Here is a 24,160-nt window from a genome sequence, read left to right as displayed (position 1 = left end):
AATTAATTTCAAGGTAGTATATGGTAATTTTTATGTACTTCGAACACTTAAGCCTCTGTTTGAGTCTAACAAAAGCAGAGAACTACAAATGACTCTTATTCCTCCAGATTTAAATCCCATCGAGTCTTCAGCCATCTGGAGGTTCGTGCTTACCTTCACCTTGAGAAGAGGGGAGGACTGGCATCTCCTGACCTGTCGGTGTTTGTGGAGAACTTTGCAAACTCGCCTCCTTTGAACTGCCACAGGAAGTTGCATTCATCGAAGCAGCAGCAGATGTGAAGTAGATGTCTGACTGGAGAGTGAGAGAGGGGAGAAACAACAGTCAGCCCCCAGGGTAAGTTATAAACACGAGAGATTCCAGATGCTGGAAATCCAGGGCAACACACACAAAGTACTGGTAGAACTTAGCAGGTCAGGCAGCATCTATGGATATGAATAAACAGTCAACATTTCGGGCCAAGAGGAGAAGCGACTGACCTTAGCCTGATCTGCTGAAACTATATACAGAACAGTCTCTTCTGCCCATGATGTTAACCAACATCTGCCACCACACCTGCAATGTGTTCCACACATCCACCATTAGCTGTATAAAGAACTTCCCTCTAACATCCCTCCAATCATTTTAAATGAGGAGTATGCCCCCTCATATTAGCCATTTCTATCCTGGGGAAAAGGCACTGGATGTCCATCTATACTTCATCATCTTGTACACTTCTGTCAAATCACCTCTCATTCTCTTCCACTCCAAAGAAAAAAGCCCCAGCTCCCGCAGCCTTTCCTCCTAAGACATGCTGTCCGATCCAGGCAACTTCCTGGTAAGTCTCCTCTGCACCCTCTCTAAAGCTTCCACATCTTTCCTATAATGAGGCAACAGAACTGAACAGAATGTTCCAAGTGTGGTCTCACCAGGGTTTGATAGAGCTGCAACATTACCTCGTGGCTCTTGAACTCAATCTCCAGATTAATGAAGACCATACGTGGTATGATCCCTCCCACAACAAGGGTGCACCCACACTGGATTTCCCTGGCGCAATAGTTCCAAATGGGCATTCTGTACAGAATCAATTTGTAGCAGGTTTCCAGCATCTGTGGTATTATTTTTACATTCTTTGTAACATTGATGAACACCAGTAACACTTATGTGACAGAGATTGTCTGCAACTGTTATTTAAAGCAGTAGGTTCCATTTATACAATATCTTCAATGTAATAAAATGTTCCAAGGTGTCTCACAGGGCACTATTCTGACACTACATAAGGAAATATTAGGACAGATAATTAGACTGTAGAAATAAAATTGTTTTACGATGGTCAGATACACACAATACTGTACACTAAAAGGCTTGCACTGTATACTGCTCGTACAGAACAATCATTACACGGGGCCTTGAGGCAGAGAATGGTAAAACAATAACAAAATGCAGAATAAAGTGTAACAGCTACAGAAAAAGAGCAGTGCAGGTAAACAATAAGGTGCAAGGTCATCTCAAGGTAGATCATGAGGTCAAGAGTCCATCTTATCATACAAGAAAACCGTTCAGTAGTCATAAGGATAGACACAAAATGCAGGAGGAACTCAGAAGGTCAGGCAGCATCTATGGAAATGAACGAACAGTTGACATTTCAGGGCACAATCCTTCTTCAGGCGTCACAGTGGCAGTTTAGAAGCTGTCACTGAGCCAAAAGTTTGATCGTGCCAAAAGGCTTCAGGGACCATTTTAAACGTAAAGATTTATGGAGGGCACTGCAGAGCCTGGGGACACCGCAGCAGAAGGTACAGGTGCCAAGCTGAATTAAAAAAACAAAACCTTTGGGGCATGGTCAAGTGATCAGAATTGCAAGGATACAGAGGTCTCAGTTGTGGGGGGGGGGGGGGTGGGAGGTTACAGAAGCAGGAAGAGCAAGGACAGGGAAGAGCATGAAAGCAGGGGTAAAAATGTTAAAAGCAAGGTGGTGTGTAAATGTGAAGCGGTGTATGGGCAATGAGCTTAGAGGTGGTGCGATGGTAGGATTCAATATGATTTAGGAGAAAAACAGCAGAATTTTGGATGACTTTGGATTTGCAGACCTTTGAGTGATTAAGGATGGGCAGGAGCTAGAAAACAGCAATTCAAACTTGAAGTTGCTACAAAAGTACAAGTGAGAACACTGTCTAGGTCCCCAACCACCATCACAGATTTCTGCTATATTTACTGATAGTGGCTGGGTCCTGTTTCAATTGGCCACAGAGAAGTTGGGTTCTGATTGGCCACAATTGGGTCTCAATTGGCCAGTCAGGTCACGCTGAGTTCTGACTGGCTATAGTCTGGTCAGGTTGGGCTCTGATTGGCTGTACTTGGGTCAGGTTTGGCTCCAAGTGGCCTCAGTTGGGTCAGGTTGGGTTCCCACAAGCCGCAGTCAGGTCATGTTGGGTTCTGATTGGTCACAGCTGGATCAGGTTGGGCTCTGATTGGCTCCAGTGGGTCAGCTTGGGTTCCGACTGGCCACATTTGGATCAGGTTTGACTCCAATTGGCCGCAGTTGTGTCAGGTTGGGACTAGTTTGAATGCAGGTCTGAGCATGAGGGATACAGCAGCTGGTGAGTGGGGCTACACATCGCGGATCCCAGCATGGAGTTTCTAGAAGGCTAAGTATTTGGAAAAGTTTCCCAGCTCTGGCTCCTAAATGTGACTAGCAGAAATTACTAATTTTTATTCACTATCAAAAATACACGGCATTCTCCAATGAACAGGTGTGGTTTTAACAGCATGCATATGTACAGACACAAGCAAACATGCATAAACGTGTGTACATGCATTCGGACATGTGAATGAACATGGTGCTTGAACACACAGATGTATAATGTTTGTGCACACAGAACACAGTTGGCACACACATAATATATGTGTGTGCACACATGAATGAACATGGTTTACTCACACAAATGTGTATGTACATACAGGAATGAGCAAGAATAAAGATTTTGTACACACACAGGAAGAACGTGGTGTTCACGTACACACACACAAACACATGGAGCAACACAACCTCGCGCATCTGTGATGTTTTCATTTGTAAATACACTTGAATCATTTGGTAAAGTTTCCGACAATGAAGTATCTGCCTGATTGCAGCTGCCCTGTGTTTTGTAACGCTGCGTTGTCCCCAAGTATGCAGCCGAATATGGAGAGATGGTCTGCTCCGGCTGCTCCTACCTGTGATGCGGTGAGGTGGAGCTCCAGCATCACGGCCGTGTGCACCAGGTTTCCGTTCACAACCAGCCGAATCTCGATGGAGTCGGTGGTGAAGGCCAAGATGTAAGGAAACGCACAGACTGTGGGAAAGAAAGGTCAGCAAAGGCGTTACCTGGAGGCTTCTTGGTTGTCTCGTCGCTCCTGACCGAAGCAGGCAAACGCAGGGGGAGAGTCACAGTGTGGGTGTGAGGTTCCTTCCTCTGGAAAACCCCGAAATGCCAGGATCGGGAGTGAGAGTGGGCTGATCTCATGCTGGGAGCTCGCAGTTTCTGGCGGAGGGGCCTGGAGGGAATGTGAGGCTATGGGGAGGTGTCAGAAGAGGGAGGCTCCAGCAGGGTGTTATGATGCGTCAGTGTGGGGTGTTGGGTGGTTTTAGCGTTGAGGAGCTGGGTGGGGAGAGATGGAGTCAGTTTGTCCACGAGAGCATTTTCCACTTGTTTGTCGGTTGCCTTTCCCACTGGGGATAAATCTATCCCTGGGGGTCATGTCACTGAAGTAGGTTGAATAGAGCGGCCAAGGCTTCTACTTGGTGTGGGTGGGTGGAGTTACCCGGGTGGATGGACCACCTGGGTCGGGGGGATTGCCCCGGTGGGCAGAGATGCCCAACACGGCCAGCTTACCAAAGTGGTGGCAGAAATAGAGCAGTGTGAGCCTCAACAGTCACCAGAGGTGGGCAATGTCTTCCGGAGGCTCTACATCCTTGTAGCCAGAGCAACCAGGCTTGTAAGGATCCTGTCTTAATCTGAGCTGACACTGTGCTTCCCCCTGTGTCCCATACTTGCCAAACAGTAATAATAATAATAAACTTATAACTGTCTGAGTACAATGATAGAGAATAAACACGGAAGAACAACTTACACACACACACACAATTAAGAGAGGAAGTTGAAGGACTCTGGAGTGTGAACAGGGTATACATTGTATAATATCTACGACTGGTGCCATCCCAAAGGCACTACACAATAGCATTAAACAATTAAGGCTACACAGCAATACAAAACACCACCAGAATAGTCCAAAATGTCCTAGCAATTGAGAAATGAGTGAGCTTCAGCTGAGAAAAAATAAATAAAAATAATAACTTTTTAATTATAGAGCACTTTTCATGCAAATGAGCCCTGGATCTTCCAACAAACTCTCACAAGGCTGAGATCAAGTGATATGTGCAACCATTTCAGTAACTCTGCTCACTGAAAAAAAAGTTTCATCTCAAAGTTTAATTACTTTGCTTTCATGCATTGCCAATTCAATTGCTAAGCAACATATATAAAAAAAACAATATCACAATCTTTAGAAAATCTCCAGTAATTGCAATGTGAAGCAGCTTATAATTAACAAGGATCCTGGGGTGAAAGGTGTTCATACCTATCGAGTTGGGGACCTGGTTCCAGCTGAAGTGGAAGTCAGAAGCCGACGGCTGCATCAACGGAGAGCCCCCGTTAAAGGGACACACCTTCTTGTAGTAGCAAACGTCTGCAATGCGACAAAGGAACAGAGAATCACTTTGTTGTGGCATGTAATTAAATGCAAAACTTCTGCCTCTACCATCCAGAGGAAGGTGGAAGTACCACTGCTCTCCAACTGGCACCTGTCCTATATCACAGTTCCTTCACACTCAACATCAGCAAGACCAAGGAATTGACCGTGGACCTCAGGAAGGGGAGGACAGGAGAACACCTGCCCGTCCTCATCGAGGTGTCAGCGGAGGATTGGATGAGGAGGCCAACTCCACACAGGTCAGGACTGAACCCAGATCTCTGGAGTTGGCAGGTGGTGGTTCTACCAGCTGTGCCACTCTGCTGCGTCAGGCCAAGGACTACAGACCAGACTGAAAGTGTTACCAATTTTCTTAACCTTTATCATGGACTGCCCAGTAAATTCCTCCTGATCGGAGTTATTCAGGATTTGGACTTGATCAGCACACCACAAAATGCTGGAGCATTCAGGCAGCACAACTGCATATTCTCCTCTGTAGATGCTGCCTGACCGGCTGAGTTCCTCCAGCACTTTGAGCGTGTCGCTTAAGATTTCTTCAGAATCTCTTGTGTTTTAGACTGGTTAAAATTCTGTTCAGGACGTGAGGAAAAGCCAGTAACATCTAAAGCCCTGATAACACCAGGAGAAGTGAGACTATTTTCAATGAGTTACAATTAGAACTCCCTTGGTATATGGTTCATAACAGAACTGAGGAAGATCAACAGAATCACAACCTTCATCCTTATAGAATCCTTACTGCAGCAAAATGTGCCTCAGCACCAGACAGGAACACTTTAAACACAATCTGATAATTGAGCCTTATAGAGCTGTAGATTGTTACAGGCCCTTCAGCCAATCTAGTCCATGCTAGACCTTTACTCTGTCCCGTTCCATTCACCTGCACCTGATCTATAGCCCTCCATACCCCTTCCACCATGTACTTATCCAAGCTTCTCTTAAATGTTGCAATCCAACCCACATCCACTATCTCTGCTGGCAGCTCGTTCCACACCACCCTCTGAGTGAAGAAGCTCCCCTCGCACCCCTGTTAAATAGTTGACCTAGTTCTAGTCTCACCCAACCTCAGTGGAAAAAGCCTGCTTACATTTACCCCGTCTATACCCCTCATAATTTTGTCTGTTCATCATGACTATGACTGTTCTTTGCAAATGTTTCTATGTAAGTGGTTTGCCATTGCCTTCTTCTGGACAGTGTCTTTACAAGACGGTTGACCCCAGCCATTATCAATCCTCTTCAGAGATTGTCCGCCTGGCACCAATGGTTGCATAACCAGGGCTTGTGATATGTACCAGCTACTCATAAGACCACCCCATAATTTGTATACCTGTATCAAATTTCCCCTCATTCTCCTACGCTGTAGGGAATTAAGGAAAAGAAGGTGCATGATTGTTTACACAAACAAGTTGGACCTGTTTCTATGCTGCATGAGCCTAGGTAACTTTAGTGGCGGTGACCAAGAACTTGGGCAAAGAATTAGGTTTTATCCAGCATCTGAAGCCAGAGAGAGAGGTGGAGAGGATTGTTGTGGTATACTCTCGCAGCTTGTTTCGTCAATTGAAGACAAGGCCATCATTAGAGGGTCGATTAAACATGGTGTGATCAAGTTCCCCAAGTTGAAGGAATGCAGGTAACCCAGAGGGTTAAAGGGAGATCACAGAGCTGAGTAGGAGACAACGGAAGCATTTGAATATAAATGTATAAGTAGAAAACTCTATAAGGTTTAATTTTCACAGTACAGCAAAATAACCGCGTGCAGAAGTCTAAAATAAGATAGTTATTGTAGTTTACCATTGTCTAATGACAGGAGAATTGCAATCAAAAGGTGCCCTGGGGTGCTGATGATACCACAAAGATAGACAGAGCTGGGAGGTGAGAAATCGCTTGTTAAATTTTTAAATTTTATGGTATCAACATTCACGGAAACAGTTTTAAAAACACTGAAAATAACTGTTTAATACTTATTTTGTTAACGATCTACAAAGATAACCTCAAAATATTTTCAGGCAAAAGAAAATCTGCAGATGCTGGAAATCCAAACACACAACACACACACACACACTCACTCACATGCACACACACTCACACAGTCTCACACACACACACACAATGCTGGGGGAACTCAGCAGGCCAGGCAGCATCTATGGAAAAGAGTACTGTCGACATTTCTGGCCGAGACCGTTCCTGATAAAGGATCTTGCCCCGAATCATCGACTGTACTCTTTTCCATAGATGCTGTCTGGCCTGCTGAATTCCTCCAGCATTTTGTGTGTTTTGCTCAAAATACTTTAATGCCTAGAGATTTATCATGTAAGGGAAGAAGTCTGTAAAGGTAGTGGGAAAAGAAAATGGCAATGAAGAGAAGTGATTAATGCTTTAATTGTTAACATCCCACTGGCAAGTAAACACACTCTGTCAAGGGTCTGAAAAGAATAGTCATTACAAGGTAGGATTTCACACAGAGAGTGGTGGGTGCATGACAGTATCAGAGTGAATTCTGGGGTTAGCACATGTAGCAAGTAACTTTAACTGACTTCAGACACTAGCCTTTAGATTCAATTATGAATTGTGGATTAGATCTAAAGTGCAGATAAAATGTAAGTTAAATTGCAAGAACAGAAAATGCTGATTTAAGTTCATCATTTGTGTGTATTTGGGTGTCTGTAATACAGGTGGGAACAGAGAGGTGTGATCGTGGGAAGGTCCAGGCATTTGAGACTGTTACATGTAATTCAAAGGAAGCATTGTAAATATGGAATTGTCCTTGGCATATAAAATGCTTGCTCTAAAAGAGACTGCTTCAGCTCTACCAGTACTTCATTCACGTAACAACTGACAGGTGTTGGCAGGACTGGTGGTACAGACAGATACATTAGGGACATTTAAAAGACTCTTGGATAGGCATATGGATGAAAGAAAAATAGATGGCCATGGGAGACGGAGTGTGTTAGATCGATCCTAGAGTAGTTTAAAGGGTCAGAGCAACAATGTGGGCTGAAGGCCCAGGACTGTATTGTATTGTTTGAAGTTTTATGATCAAGGGCACTCTGCGACCTCAATGCACCTTACCTGAGGCATCAGGAGCTATGAGAGTGATTAAAGTCCAAGTCTAAAGCCCAGCTTGCCCAGCAATGGCATGGAGAGGCAAATCAATCACCAAGGAGCATCTGAGTAAAAATTGAGACGCAGGACTTGCTACATTATTTTAGTGGCTGCCTCACTTTCCCTGACACTATCCCATCCAACCTCAAGAAAGAACATATAATCTAGAACAACGGAAAATGGGAAATGAACCCTTGAGGAAGTTAGATAAATTATAAAAGATTCCTGATAAATGCAGGCAACTGGATGAAATGTTTGACTTACAGTTATAACAGAGAAGGAGTCCAGCCTCGCCATCTTCATATACATCAATAGCTGCCACAAAACTAACCTGCAATCAGAATGAGTAAGGGATCAGAATGCTTAACGTCAGCAAGAAGTATGAAAAGTCTTAACTTCTAAACACGGGAGCTAGGTCCACCGTTTCAGAGAATTCTCCTCCACAGTCATTGAAAAGCAAAGTAAGTAAAGATGCTGAAAATCTGAAGTAAAAATGTGCTAGGTCCAGAAGCAATTTGGTAGCGTAGTGGTTAGCTCAGTGCTTTACAGTACCGATGACCCAGGTTCAATTCCCGCTGTTGCTGGTGAGGAGTTTGTACATTCTCCCCATGTCCATGTGGGTTTCCTCCGGGTGCTCTGGTTTTCTCCCACAGTCCAAAGACGTACCAAGAGGTTAATTGGTCATTCTAAGTTGTCCCGTGATTAGGCTGGGGTTAAATCAGGGGATTGCTGGGCAGTGTAGTTTGAAAGGCCTATTCTACGCCGGATAGATGGAGGGATGGGAGGATGGAAGGAAGAAAGGAAGAAAATAAAAAAAAAACTTGAAGTTGATGGATTGTAACCATTCTCTACTACCAGGAATGGTAGAATAGCATAGCTAATATTAATAGAGAACATATGATACAAGTTCAATTTTACAATTATCTGTGTGGAGCTTGTATGCTCTCCTCATGACTGTATGGTTTTTTTCTGGGTGCTCTGGTTTTCTCCCACATATCAAAAACATGCGGGTTATTTGCTTAACTAGTCGCAAAGGGTGTAATTGGGCTTGTGGGCCAGAAGCACAGTATCTCCAAATCAGGGGACCCCAGCCTTTTTTATGCTATGGACCCCTACTATTAACAGAAGTGTCAATAGATCCCAAGTTGGGAACCCCTGGTCGAAATAACAATGAATTTTACAAAAATGGCTGGGTAGGCTCGGTAAGTTGGGCAGTATCTGTGGAGGGAGAAGCAGTTAACATATTTTCTGAAATGAGAAAAGTTAAAAATCAAATATGAATCATGACCCTCATAACAGAGTGACAGGAGACCACAGACACTGGAATCTGGAGCAACAAACAATCTGCTGGAGATACTCACGAGTTGAGCAGCATCTGTTGGGGAAAGATGATAGGGAATATTCTGGAGTTACAGTATTGTGCAAATAACTTAGGCAAAAATATATATCTAGGGTGAATAAGCTGTTCTCCAGCTTCAAGCCAAGTACAGGCATCAATTATAACCAACATTTCGATGACAAACTCTGCCATCTTCTTCACAGGTGACTAACTAATCAGGAGGGATGAAATTCAGAAGAATGAGGAGTGACCTCATTGAAGCCTTTCGAATGGTTGAAGACCTCGATAGAGTGGATGTGGAGAGGATGTTTCCTGTGGTGGGGGAGTCTAGGACCAGAGGACACAGCTTCAGAATAGACAGTTGTCCATTTAGAACGGAGATGAAGAGGAATTTCTTTAGCCAGTGAGTGGTGAATCTGTGGAATCTGTTGACAGATGTAGCTATGGTGGCCAAGTTATTGGGTATATTTAAGGCAGAGATTGATTGGTCAGGACATGAAGGGATATGGGGAGAAGGCAGGAGATTAGGGCTGAGAGGGAAACAAAGCAGACTTGATGGGCGAAATGGCCTAATTCTGCTCTTATAACTTATGGTCTTACGGCCTAAGTTCAGGAAAGTTTGCAATTAGTTTGTCCCAGCCATATTATTTGAACATTTGGGGGTGTCTTCTCCAATACAGATATGCAATCCAACCCAAATATGGAAGTAAATGATGCGGTTGTGACTAGTACTAAACCACCTACTGACCTCAACGGTACTTTGAGTTTGTGAGACCACGAGTGTCTCCAAACAAATGCCTAGTCGTCACGATAAAACTTCTTCATCACCAGCTTCAGGGTCTCTCCCGTGACTTCAATCACAGTCAAACCAGAAAGGAATTGCTGACGTTTTGGATTGAAGAATTAGGGTTTCGAACCGAGAGGTCAACAATTCCTTTCCTGCCACTGAGTTTTTCCAGCTGCCTGCGTGTTGTGCCGGGAGTCAGAACTTGTGATCACTGTGTAGGAAATAGAAAACTACCGTACAAATTCTGAAGTCTGAGGACCGGCAAAGTGTTGAATGGTAAGATTTTAACACTCAGAACAAGAGCTGCTCTGAGGAAATCCACACCTCCCACCCCTCCGCTGTTAGCAGGAGGAGGTGGAGAAGAACTTTAGAAGAAAGCGGGAGGCATGTGGCACTTGGATCGATGAACGGCTGCGACTGTTCAACCCTCCGTGGTCCCACTGGGATAAAGACAGCACAAGGAAACAGGTTAGACTCACTTGTGCAAACACAGGTTGAGTCAGGGACCTCCTAAGAGAGCAGTAAATGCAGAAATCCGCCCAGAACATTCAAAACAGTGGAGTCCCTGATCTCCAAGAGCTGCCAACAACTCCACCCCACGAGGCAAATGGCTTATTATTGTCACGTGTATAGAGTGAAAGGTTTGTTTTGCATTCCGTTCATACAAATCATTACAACAGTGCATTGAGCTGGCACAAAGTAAAACAATAACAGAATGAAGAATAAAGTGTTACAGTTACTAACAACAAGGTGCAAGGGCGTCAATGTGGTAGATTGCGAGTTCAAAGAGAACATTAAATTATAAACGGGAAGGTTTCTGCAGATGCTGGAAATCCAGAGTAACACACTCAAAATGATGGAGGAACTCAGCCGGCCCGGCAGCATCTTTGGAGAGGAATAATGAGTCGAAATTTCAGGCCGAGGTCCCTCTGCGGGACTGAGGTGGTGGGGGGGGGGGGGGGAGGTGAAGGACATTAGCTGGAAGGGAGATAAGGGAAGCCAGGTGGGTGGGAAGGAGCAAGGAATCTAACAGGAGAGGAGAGCAGACCACAGGAGAAAGGGAAGGAGGGGGGAAGCAACAGGCAGGTGAGATGAGGCAACATGCCAGAAGCAGGGAGCAGAGGAAGAGGTGGGAGGAATTTGTTTACAAGAAGGAGAAGTCGATACTCATGCCATTAGGTTGGAGGCTATTCACTAGTCTTCCTACATAACAGCAGGATAAAAGCTCTCCTTAAGCCAGGCGGTACCTGCTTTCAGGGTTCTAGATCTTCTGCCTGGTGGGAGGGAGGGAGGGAGGGAGAACAGAGAATGTCCAGGGTGACTGGTTCTGTTTTACATGATGTCAGCTGCTTTACTGGGGCAGCAAGAAGTGCAGCCTGGTTTCCACGATGCACTGAGCCATGTCCACAACTCCCTGCGTTTTCTTGCGGTCACAGGCAGAGCAGTTGCTGTACCAAGCTGTGATACATCTGAATAGGATGCTTTCTGCAGTGCACAGATAAAAACTTGTGCGGGCAAAGGAGACAAACCAAATATATTTAGCCTCCTGAAGAAGGAGAGGCACCGGTGAACTTTCTTCGCAATTGCGACTATGTTATTAGACCAGCACAGGTGACGTTCCCTCCTCAGAACCCGAAGCTCTCTGACCGTTCACCCTCAGCACAGTCCACGTAGACAGAACCATGTGCACTGTGCCCCTACACCCCCCCAGAAATCAATGACCAGCTCTGGTTAAAAACACCACACACAGGCACGTTGCCATGGATTTTTAAAGTTCAAGTACCTTTATTATCAAGGTACTGTACGTATACATTATACAACCTTAAGATTCGTTTCTGTGAAGGCAGCCAAGAAACAAAGAAACGCTTTGAAAAAAGACTGTCGAACACCCAATGTGCAGAGGGAGAGGGAAAAAAACAAATCATGCAAACAATAAAAGCAAACGAACAGCGTTCTGAACTGAATTCCACTAGGAGAGCTTGTCCATGGACCCTCACTTCTGCACAGAGCCCAGTAAACGACGTGGAGCAGTGATCTGAATCGGCCTATCCCTTGCCTCGGGCCCTGACACCTTGATCTTTTCAATCTGACCCAATGCCTAAATCATTGTCCAAACATCAGTTTCTGTTGCTTCAGAACGCTCCGGGGTCTGGTCCATGCCTCATCGATTTGGCCTGCACCTGACCTTTCCGATTCGGCACGGTGCATAAATCAGTCGAATCTTGGGTCTTCATCTCTCTTGGTAATGGGCTTGCTGCCTCATTTCACCTCGGTTCTGCCACACCAAGTCCAAAGGGAATTTACACACTATTGCTGGTGGTGATCATTTGCCAGAAAAAAAAGTGACTAACAAAGAATTTAGCTCCTGGGCAGAATGAGAGGCACTTTTGCCATTTGTAACATTTACTACGTATACAGTAATTGAATGAGACGTGTGACGTACTTCGAGAGTTTCCCTCTAATTTCCGCCCCAGAGGAACACCAGCTCTTGCTGGTGGCCACTGTAATAATAAACGCTGTGAGCATCTGCCATGGAAATGGAGGAGGCAGGGCAGTATCTGACGTATCGGAGTCAAAGGGGAGCAACATCGAGCCAAACAGCAGGCTTTCCCAACACGTTAAAGCAGAGACCAGATCACTTCATAATCACAAGCTGCGGCTCCCAGATGACCGTCAACGGTAACCATGGAGACAAAAGAGCTGTATTGGCTGTTGGGTAGAAGCAGTAACAGAATCTATATCTTCATGCAATCTGGTTGGGAGAGAAACGGAAGGGCTTAGGAAGCCCAGATGGAAAGATTAGTTCAAAGTTGAAAGTAAGTTTATTACCATATGCTACCCAGAGATTCATCTTCTTGCAGGCATTCACAATAGAACAAAAAATACAATAGAATCAGTAAAAATACTACATACAAAGACTGACAAACCAGCAGTGCATAAAACTGGACAAACTGTGCAAATTAAACAATGAAATAAATAAATAGCATTGAGAACACGAGTTGTAGAGTCCTTGAAAGTGAGTCGATAGGTTTCGGAATCAGCTCAAAGCTGAGGTGAGAGAAGTTGAAGGGTAATGATTGTTCCTGAACCTGGTGGTGCGCGACCTCTACCTCCATCCTGATGGCCGTAGTGAGAAGAGAGCATGGCCTGGATGGTGAGGTCCTTGATGATGGATGCTGCTTTCCTGCGACAGCATTCATCACATCTACATCAAAACAATAGTGAAATGCATCATTTGCATCAAATGAAATCAGTCAGGATTTTTCTGGGTAGCGTGCAACTGATGCTAAGGCCCCCCCCCCCCCCCCATCCGTGCCAACAAAGCATGCCCACAATTCACAAACTCTAATTGTACATCTCTGGACTGTGGGAGGAAACTGGAGGAAACCCATGCGGTCACAGTGAAAACGTACAGGCAGGGATTGAACTCGATCTTATAGCTGGTGCTGTAAGGTGTGGTTATGGGGTTAGAAATGACCTCATAAAGCAGGGGTTCCCAACCTGGGGTCCATGGCTAATTGTAAGGTCCATGGCAGGAAGAAAGCTGGAACCCATGTTGTAGAGGTACTGTACATAAGATCATGAGGGGCACAGATAAGGTGAATTATCACAGTCTTTTTTCCCAAATCTATAAATTACAAAATAAATAAATAGTGCAAAAAAACACAAATAATGAAGTGGCGTTCATGGACCATTTGGAAATCTAATGGCAGAGGGAAAGAAGCTGTTCCTTATAAGACTGTATAAGCTGTTTTATTAGAACATAAGACACAGAAGCCAATTTAGGCCCATTGAGTCTGCTAGGCCATTCGAACATGGCTGACCTTTCTCAATCTACCTCATCATTGTTGTCATTTTTTGTACTAAATTGATGTAATTATATTTGGAATGTGCTAGTGCATATTATAGCAAATCCTAACTTTAGCAACTAATCTTTAGACCTGAATATGGATTGTAGATTAAATTTAAAATGCAGCCCTGGTCAATAGTTTCCCGGAGCTATGGACATAAGTTAATTGAAAACCAGACAATGCTGACTAACGTTCATTTTGGGCAGCTGGAGTGTGGGTGTGAAGAAGGAGGTGTGAAAATTATATGTAATTCAAAGGAAGCATTGTAGAAACATTGTAACTATAGAATAATCATTTGATCTGTAGCATATGAAATATAGGGTCTAGGAGGCCTCTTCCTCCAGAGAGTGTCTAATTTTGTTGAATAAAAGACTACTTTTAAATCTACCAGCCATGCCTCTCCAGTGACTTTGTTGGTATTGCAACAGTTTGATTTGTATGAATGGCATGTAAAACACAGCCTTTCCCTGTACGTATCTTGGTACTTGTGACGATAATAAACCAGTTACAACCCCCCTTTCTAAAACTTGAAATGATTTTTCCCACATTCCCAGTTTGGATGACCCATCGTCCACCTTAAACATTAACTCTATTTCTCTTTCCACAGATGCTGATTGACCTGCTGATTGTTTACAACATTACAGGCCTCCAACATAATTAAAGCTTGGTTCATATTGAATTATACTTGGCAAGCAAGACTTGGTCAGATAGTGAATAAAAAAAAACTAAAATGCGATACTCACCTCAGTTACTTGTATTTTAATGCCCCTATTCAGGCGATATGGGGCAAATTCAATTAGCTCGCAGCTACTGATTTGCGTTCTAATGCATTATGTGACTAATTATTTTGTAAGGTCGGTAGTAATAGCTCTGCCCCATTGTTAAGTTTAGACAAACATTTTTTCCGTGATATTTAATATGATTCAGAGGTGGCCGAGGGGTTTTCTCAGTCTCTCCCCTTGTCTTGCTCACCTTGCTTGCATCCACGTGGTGCAGCCTGTAGGTCTCGCCTGTGCTCTCATTCACCAGGTCAAACTGGTGGCGGTAGGCGACGCAGATCAGGTTGTCGTTCTCTCCCGTTGGCCCGTCCACGAGCGTCATTACGACTGGGGGGTCAGACAGGCAGATTTCCTGCGGGCAGAAGCAGAGGGCGAGATGACTACCACCGAGAAGCAGGAAGCAGGGAGGAAAGGCCGTATGATCACGTGTGCTCCCAGCATGAAGTCAAAGGGAAATGGGGAAAGGGATTGGAATGAAAACAAATAATGAGGACGGTATAAGGAGGTTGCAAAGGGATATAGATAGGTTAAGTGAGTGGGCAACGATGGGAGTCAAAGGGCAGGAAAGTAGAACTGTGGAATGTCAGATTAGCCATAATCTTACTAAATGGCAGAATAGGTTTGGTGGGCGGAATGGTCTTAAAGGCCAGCAAAGTTCTTCCAACATTATAATGAGGGGAAGTTTAAGGGGTATGCTCTATTCCCACAGAGAGGCTTGAATGCACTGGTCTCTGTGTTAGAAGAAGGTAGTCCTCATTTAAACTTAGCTTCCATCAGATTGAATGCATTCTGATCAACAGAGAAAAGATTTATGGCAGATATTTCTCTCCAGGTACGCAGAGCTGTTAATTATCACTGTGGTAGGTGAGTTATTTTTATTTCATTGTTCAATGTACTTACATTAACTCATTTTTTAGGTTAAAAAAGCTCATTTCATGATGAACCTTGGGCCTTCACAGTTTCAGATCATTATTTGACACTGGGAATTCTACACTGCTAGAGATACCAGTTTTCACGGGATGGTAAAACAGGCCCCATTTGTTCACTAGGATTAATATAATCCCAGGATACTGCATCAAAGAGGACATTGAGAGACCTCCCCAGAATTTATATGTTTAATATATATATTACATAGTTAAATTAAATAAATAGTGAAAAAAATAGGAAATAAAAAAACAGTGAGGTAGTGGTCATGGGGTCAATGTCCCACTCTCGGCGGGGCATTTCACTTACCCACCACTCTCTGTGTAGAAAACTTAACTCTAACATCCCCCTATACTTTCTACAATCAACTTAAAATTATGCAGACTCGTATAACCTATTTCAGCCTGGGAAAAAGTGTCTGGCTGTTTACTCAACCTATGATTCTTACCATCTTGTACATTTCTGTCAAGTCACCTCTCATTCTCCTTCACTTCAAAGGGAAAAGCCCCAGCTCACTCAACTTATACTCAGGAGACATGCTTTCTAATCTAGGAAGCATCCTGGTAAATCTCCTCTGCACCCTCTCTGAAGCTTCCACATCCTTCCTATAATGAGGTGACCAGAACTGAACACAATATTGCAAGTGTGGTCGATTTATAGTCCTAACTCTGGTTGCTGGTCTGGCAAGTTAACCTCTATGCTACCATGCCCCATGCAAACCCAGCTATACTCCAGCTATTGGAGCTTACCCTAATATACTGGAATTCTTCAACAGGAGATTCCGCAGACGGTTGCAAGCTGGGAAAGCTGTCGGACCTGTGGAGGCTTTTCCTCGTGATAAGGAGCAGCTTGTTCCGAATAGCCACCACGATACGCAGCTCGCTGCTGTGGTGCGTGTTAGTGGCGTACAAATGACAGCCTGCAGAAAGAAAAAGAAGAGACCCTGAGTGAATCGGCTTGCAAATATCCAGCAGAAAGTCCCTCTCCTGACTCTGGTCTGCTGTCAGTTGAAAGGGATTCCTGGCGTCCAGTACCACTGAAGCATTTCTACAGCCAGCAAGCTAAGAAGCGCAAAAAGCAAAACATTTGTCCTGATGAAGGGCCCTCTCCCGAAATGATGGCCCTTTATCCCTCTCTGTAGATGCCGCCTAACCTGTTGAGCTCCTCCAGCATTCTGTAAATTTGAATTGAAATGAATTGAATTTATTGCTTACATCCTTCACATACATGAGGAGTAAAAATCTTTACGTTACGTTACGTCTCCGTCTAAATGTGCAATGTGGAGATTTTCAATGTGTGTATTACTCTGGATTTCCAGTATCTGCAGAATGTCCTGTGTTTACATTTATCTCTTTTTTCAAACTACTAACAGAATAAAATAAAATTTGTGACTTGCTGATGTGATCTAAATAGGTGAATTCTCAGAAACATTTGTAAATTTTACCATTTTAGAAAACATGGAATTATGATACACTTATCATATTAAATGGCATACATAAAATAACTCACTTTAGGGACTCAGATTAATATGAAGAAGAAAGATTCAAAGAGAAGTTGATGGGAATACGAGAGAGAACAAATTGTCTGGGTAGGAAGAGTTAATGAGAGGGGTGGGGAGTTAGTTATACACCGGCATGGGCTTGATCATCCAAACAGCCTCCTCCTATGCCAGTCAAACAAGACTATGTATACTGTTATGAAATCCTGTAACTGGATCACTTACCAGCAAAGATAGAGAGGTCCGTTGAAGTCTGATGGTACTATTTTTAAAAGTATTTATTGATAAAGGGCACAAAAATAAGATTAATGCAAACATACAGATAATATACGTCCTCAATACTAAATCTAAAGCGCGGGTATAACAATAACCAATAAGAAATAGCTCTATCATTGTCTAGGGGATAATGTATTGTCCGATGAAAAGATAACAGTCACTATCAGTTCGTTCAAGCTGCAGCGTTGTTGGGTTTAAGAGCGATGCGGTTTAAACTTGCCTGGGTCTTTTATGATGCCAATCCGTTGAGTCAGGGGAGCGGATTCCCCCGTTGTTAGCTAAAAGCTGTTTCCCGTGGTTCCAGCCATGGAACTGAACGCACATGGCCTCCTTCAGATGACTTCCTGCTGTTACGTGGTCGCTTAACATTTCTTCTGGTGCGTCTGAGGGACTGTTCCTACAGACCCTCTTTTATCCTGACTCGCAGGGTCGTAGATGTCAATCAGGTTGGGGGTGTGCACTCTCTCCCTCAACCAGCCCACTTTGCCTGAGGGCGTTCACGTAGTATAGTAGCTCAATCCACAAATTGGTCTCCAAGAGACAATGGCCATGTCCTGTAGCTTTACATCGCCGGGGAAATGAGCCAGCCTGCACGTCTCTTTTCCCATTTCCTGCGCCCCTTGACCCAATCCATCAGTGATCTTGCGATTCTCACAAAGGAGGGGGCTACGGACGTAACAATACTAACTTAAGCTCAATTACAACTCAATGACTGAGACACATTACGTTCTATGGCCAGAATTCATGGCTAATACCTGGAATACTTACCAAATCACTGATCTCCACTTCCACCTTGGAAAACTTACTTACTGCCCATTACACCTCGGGCGTTCAGGGCAGCAATGAAGGTCCTCCATCTCTGGTGGTGTTCAGGGATTCCTTCCTCATGTCAGTAGCTTCCTCTCGGTTTTCACTACTGTCAGTCACACAAGTCCCGGGTGGAGACTCAGGAATACCATCACTCTCAGATGCAGAAGGATTCTTCATTGCTGTTTCCATAATAATTTTACTTTACCAATCATGGCTGTTAGCCCTGAGCTAAACCCCCAAACCTGGAGGACCAGTGGACCACTCTTCGTCTGGCCTCTACCCTTTGACCTGTTTGGCATGGGTGACCCTCCAAAGGGGCAAAGCATAAAGCCGTACCTCCAGCCAGCATAGCTCTGAAAGTTATGGTCCTCTTGGAGGTTCCTTGGACAAGCAGCCAACATGATCAAAGACTCCTCCCACTGCAGACAACCCCCCTCCTCCCCTTTCCATCATGCAGAAGGTAGAAAAGCTGAAACACATGTACTATCAGGCTCAAAGAGGGTTTCCATCCTGCTGTTACTAAATAGACCTCTTGCACAGTAAGATGGACTCCTGATCTCACAGTCGACGCAGTCTTGGCTTTGTACTACACTGTCTGCCTGTACTGTACATTCGCTGTAACAAGAACGCTGCTTCCTACATCCTGTGATTGCTTTTCCCTTCTACTGCCTCAATATTCTGTACTGATGTGGTGAAATGATCTGCACGGACGGCAGGCAAAACAAAGTGACAGTGATAAACCAGTTACAATGACACATTATGGTGGAGAGGGCCGTGGCAGTGAACCGTGTGGGGAGGTGGTGTCTCACTGACTGCAAGGTCTAGAACTCTGCAGTTAACACCAGATCACGTTTTCTTCACTGTTACCGATGGCCTCACAGTCACTCCCTCGGTAAATTCAGGGCTTTCCTTTATAGCTACTGATGCGGAAAACAATTCACATTTATAATTTGTTCAATTGGCAGCGGCCAATTCCAAATACACTTAAAATAAGGGCGAGCCACTATGGACACCCAGAGATGACATCCGACCACTGGTGAAACTACCATATATACGTATGCATATCGTACAAAGCAGCCCGATACTGATGGCAGCAAAGCCGCATACGTGTTGTGGGATGTGCGACCTCAGGATCTACCCACAGGGGTTTGAGCAGCATACACACACTATTCAGGTAAAACTCAGCAAGTCAAACAGCATCTACAAGGAGGAGTAAACAGACGACACTTCAGACCAAGACCTGATGCAGGGGTTACCGGGAGAAGGGAGGAGATCGGCCATGATGAAATGGCAGAACAGAGTCTATGGCCAGAATGGAGTCTCAAGGCCTTATGGTTATGGAACTAATGGAACTAGTAATTAAATTAAGCCCTTTTGTCTGTGCAATGTACGCATATCTCAATTTTTGCACTTCCATATGCCTATCTGAAGATCCTTAAATGCCTCTATTGTACCTGCCTCCTCTTTAGTATTTTCCACACATCCACCACTCTCTGTATAAAAATCTTACCCTGAACTTTTCATTTGAACTTAACCCTCTCACCATAAATGCATGCCTTCTAGTACTAGATATTTTCAACCCTGGGAACAAGTTACTGCCTGTCTGCCCTATCAATGCCTCTTATAAATCTCTATCAGAGATGTTCAGAGGACTTCTCTGCCACTGTAGAGAAAACTATCTTAGACACAAGAGACTCTGCAGATGCTGTAAATCTGGAGCAACACAGACAAAATGCTGAGGGAACTCAGCAGGTCAGGCAGCATCTGTGGTGGGAAATAAATGTTTCAGGCCAAGATCCTTTATCAGTACTGGTGAAAAACCCTAGTTTTTCCAACCTCTAGACTTCTAATCCAGGCAGCGTCCTGGTAAGCCTCTCCAAAGCTTCCGATAATGGGGCGACCAGAAACGAATACAAAAACTCTGGAGTTTTATAAAGCGTAACTTCCCGACTCTTGAGCTGAAAACCTCGACTAATAAAGGCAAGCATTCCATATGATATTATCCCGTCAACCTGTACAGCCTCTAAAATGATGCGGTGGAATGCAACCAAGATTATTCTGTGTACCAACACTGTTAAGGGTCTTACCATCATTCAGCCCATCTAGTCCGTGCCAAACCATTTAAACTACCATTGACCTGCACCAGGTCAATACCCCCTACTGTCCATGTACCTATCCAAACTTTTCTTAAACACTGACATCGAGCTTGTATGCACCACTTGTGCTGGCAGCTCATTCCATGAGATATAGGAGCAGAATTAGGCCATTTGACCCATTGAGTCTATTCTGCCATTTCGTCATGGCTGACCGAATTTTCTTCTCAGCCCCAGCCTGTAACCCATCATGCCCTGTTTCACACTTCCACCACTCTCCGAGTGAAGAAGTTTCCCCTCATGTTCCCCTTAAACATTTCACCTTTCACCCTTAACTCAGGGTGTGTACGGGGTATTTCTGGGAAGCATCGTTTCCAAGGGGATTACCTTTTGTTTTTTCAAGCTTGTTGTCCTTACAGTCGGCTTTACCCTTCACAAGCTGTCTCTCCTCCAGAGCCCTCTTGATAGTGCTCAGTCTAAAGACAAACAGCCGTGCGTCTTTCCCTGTTGGAACAAGCCAGACATTTTGCACTGAATGGCAGCAAAGATGGGCCACAATCTCACTCGCAGAAGCGGTGTGCCATATTGAAGAACCCCTGTCAGACGTTCAAGAGTTCAGTCTGTGCTCATGAGCAGAGAAAAAGCTGAGATCATATCATGTGCCTGGCTTACAGCAGAAATGGCCAATTCTGATGCAGTATCAGAAAGTGAGAGATAGTCCCTTTGTGGAGCACAAAGAACTCTCCTACAACACACAAAATGCCGTAGTTACTCAGCAGGTCAAGCAGCATCTATAGAGGGGAATAAACAGTCAGCGTTTCAGGCTGAGACCATCAGGACTGGAAAGGAAGGGGGAAGAAACCAGAATAAAGAAGGGGAGGGATGGGAAGGAGTACAAGCTGACAGGTGAGACCAGGTGATGGGGATGGTGGGTGAATGTGAGATGAGTGGGGGACAAAGTAAGAAGCTGGGAGGTGATAGGTGGAAGAAGTAAAGGGGCTGAAGGGAGAACAGTAGCATAGTGGATAGCACAAAGCTTTACAGTGCCAGTTGTAAGACTAGGGTTCAATTCCGTCTGTAACATCCCAGACACTATGTGTTTAATCTCCTACCTTCTGGTAGGAGATACACAAACATCATAGCCAAGACAGTAAGACTGAAAAACAGCTTCTTCCTGAGGGCTGTTATGCAGTCGAGCCACGCTACACACCAGCTTGCCAAATGCCTTTGAACGTTATGGACGATCAAAGCCAATTGTTGCATGTAAATATCAGAATTAAAAAAAAAATTAAGCTGTACCACATGCATTCTAAATATCTGTTTTGCACGGACTGGAATCTCATTGTCTCAAGCAATGACAATAAAGTTCTATTCTATTCTATTAACCCCACGTCTGTGTGGGCTTCCTCCCTCATTCCAAAGATGTATAGTTAGTAAGGGTTAGTAATTCGTGGGCATGCAAATTTGATGCTGGAGACAAGACAACAATTGTGAGCTGCACCACGACCAGCCCCCCCCCACCCCCAGCATATTCTGAGATTGTGCTGGTCACTGACACTACCAATGCATTTCACTGTATGTTTCGATGTGCCACGCCTGTAAAAAAAAGTATTCACCTTCCATGGAAATCTTCATGTTTTATTGTTTTACAGCATTGAATCACAGTGGATTTAATTTTGCTTTTTTGACACTGATCACCAGAAAAACTCCTTCGTGTCAAAGTGAAAACAGACCTCTTCAATGTGATCTAAATTAATTGCAAATATAAAACACAAAACTATTGAGTGCATAAATATTCACCCCCTTTAATATGACACACCAAATGTTCACTGGTTCAGACAAATGGGTTTAGATGTCACATAATTCTAGAGGAGAGGGTTCAGAGAAGATTCACTAGAATGATTCTGGGAATGAGAGGGTTAACATATGAGGAACGTTTGACCGCTCTTGGACTGTACTCCTTGGAGTTTAGAAGAATGAGGGGGGACCTCATAGAAACATTTCGAATGTTGAAAGGCATTGACAGAGTAGATGTGGCAAAGTTGTTTCCCATGGTGGGGGAGTCTAGTACAAGAGGACATGGCTTGAGGATTGCAGGGTGCCCATTCAGTACAGAGATGCGAAAAGATTTTTTTAGCCAGAGGGTGGTGAATCTATGGAATTTGTTGCCATGGGCGGTGATGGAGGCCAAGTCATTGGGTGTATTTAAGGCAGAGATTGATAGGTATCTGTGTAGTCAGGGCATCAAAGGTTATGCTGAGAAGGCGGGGGAATGGGACTAAAGGGAAGAATAGATCAGCTCATGATGAAATGGTGGAGAAGACTCGATGGGCCAAATGGCTGACTTCTGCTCCTTTGTCTTATGGTCTTAAAATTCGTTAAATGGAGATCACATTTGTGCAGTCAAGGTGTTTCAAATGATAATACTAAAAATACACCTGTATGGAAGGTCCAGCTGCTTGGCATAACACAACACCTTGAAGACAAAAGAGCATGCCAAGGAGCCACATGAAAAGGTTACTGAAAAGCACCAGTCAGCAAACGGATACAAGAAAATTTCCAAGTCACTGAATATCTATTGGAATACAGTTAAGTCAATCATCAAGAAATGGAAAGAACATGGCACAGCTGTAGATCTGCCCAGAGCAGGCTGTCCTCAAAAACTGAGTGATGGTGCTAGAAGGGGACTAGTGAGGGAGACCACCTCGAGACCAGTGACAACTCTGGAGGAGTTACAAGCTTCAGTGGCTGAGATGGGAGAGACTATGCATTCAACAACTGTTGCCTGGATGCTTCATCACTCACAGCTTTATGGGAGAGTGGCAAAGAGAAAGCCACTGTCGAAAACAACATGAAATCTCAGCTAGAGTTTGCCAGACTCTGAAGTCAGCTGGAAAAAGTTTCTACCAAAATTAAGTTTTTGGCCATCAGTCTAAACGCTATGTTTGATGTACGCCAAACACCACACATCATCAAAACATACCATCCCTACCGTGAAGCGTGGTGGTGGGCTGCATCGTGCTGTTGGGGATGCTTCACTGGAAGGCTTGTGAAGGTAGAGGGTAAAATGAATGCAGCAAAATACAGGGAAATCCTGGGGGGAAAACCTGATGCAGTCTGCAAGAGAAATGTGACTTGGGAGAAGACTTGTTTTCCAACAAGACAATGACCCCAGGCATAAAGCCAAAGCTGCACAGGAGTAGCTTAAAAACAACAAAATTAATGTCCTGGAGAGGCCAAGTCAGAGTCCAGACCTCAATCCAACTGAGAATTTGTGACTGGACTTGAAAAGGGCTGTTCACTCACAACCCCTGCACAATCTGACAGCTTGAATAGTTTTGTGAAGAGTGGGGAGAACTTGCAGTGTTCAAATGTACAAATCTGACCGAGACCTATCCACACAGACTCAAGGCTGTAATTGCTGCCAAAGGTGCATCTACTACATACTCTCTTGAAAGGGGTGAGTAATTATGCAAGCAATTATTTTGTGTTTAATAACTAATAAATATAGACCAATTTGAAGAAATATATTTTCACTTTGACACCAAAGAGTCTTTTCTGTTGACCAGTGACAAAAACGCCAAATCAAATCCGCTGTGATTCAATGTTATAAATTACTAAAACATGAAAACTTCCAAGGAGGTGAATACTTTTTATAGGCACTGTACACGTGACAAATAAAGCTAATCATTTTTTCCTTTAAAAATAGTTGACACATTGCAAGTCCTTGTGGTTGGGTAGGGGGAAGTGAGGTCATGGTGGTGGCTATATGCATCTGTCCTTCTGTTAATTAGTCCTCATTACAGTTACCTTTGTCAGCTCGGCAGAGGAAGAGGTCCTGAGTTTCTAAGATATCCATCTGTTTCACCGGTAGTGTCCTGTCAAACACTGGCACTGGGCTTTGCCCCTCTGTATGGATCAAAAACAACCAGAGCTAAAATTAGACCACAGTTAGATTCATCCTACAAAAATTAT

The 24,160-nt window shown here is 44.1% G+C and overlaps 1 protein-coding gene across 3 annotated transcripts in view; it reads right to left on the bottom strand.

The window, feature by feature from the left end:
* garnl3 (GTPase activating Rap/RanGAP domain like 3) overlaps positions 1-24,160 on the bottom strand; it is a 457,411-nt gene that overhangs the window by 34,794 nt on the left and 398,457 nt on the right. For all 3 annotated transcript variants that reach the window (XM_059993840.1, XM_059993839.1, XM_059993841.1), the window contains 8 exons: positions 23,996-24,094; positions 20,573-20,689; positions 16,258-16,427; positions 14,778-14,936; positions 8,093-8,159; positions 4,598-4,705; positions 3,194-3,312; positions 154-292 (listed from right to left, as the gene is read on the bottom strand). In XM_059993840.1, coding sequence (XP_059849823.1) covers positions 154-292; positions 3,194-3,312; positions 4,598-4,705; positions 8,093-8,159; positions 14,778-14,936; positions 16,258-16,427; positions 20,573-20,689; positions 23,996-24,094 — 978 coding nt within the window. The remainder of the gene's footprint in view (positions 1-153; positions 293-3,193; positions 3,313-4,597; positions 4,706-8,092; positions 8,160-14,777; positions 14,937-16,257; positions 16,428-20,572; positions 20,690-23,995; positions 24,095-24,160) is intronic.

This window comes from Hypanus sabinus, chromosome 18 (genome assembly GCF_030144855.1).
Source record: "Hypanus sabinus isolate sHypSab1 chromosome 18, sHypSab1.hap1, whole genome shotgun sequence".
In the NCBI taxonomy this organism is placed as follows: Eukaryota; Metazoa; Chordata; class Chondrichthyes; order Myliobatiformes; family Dasyatidae; genus Hypanus; species Hypanus sabinus.
This window is presented reverse-complemented; position numbering and strand designations above follow the sequence as displayed.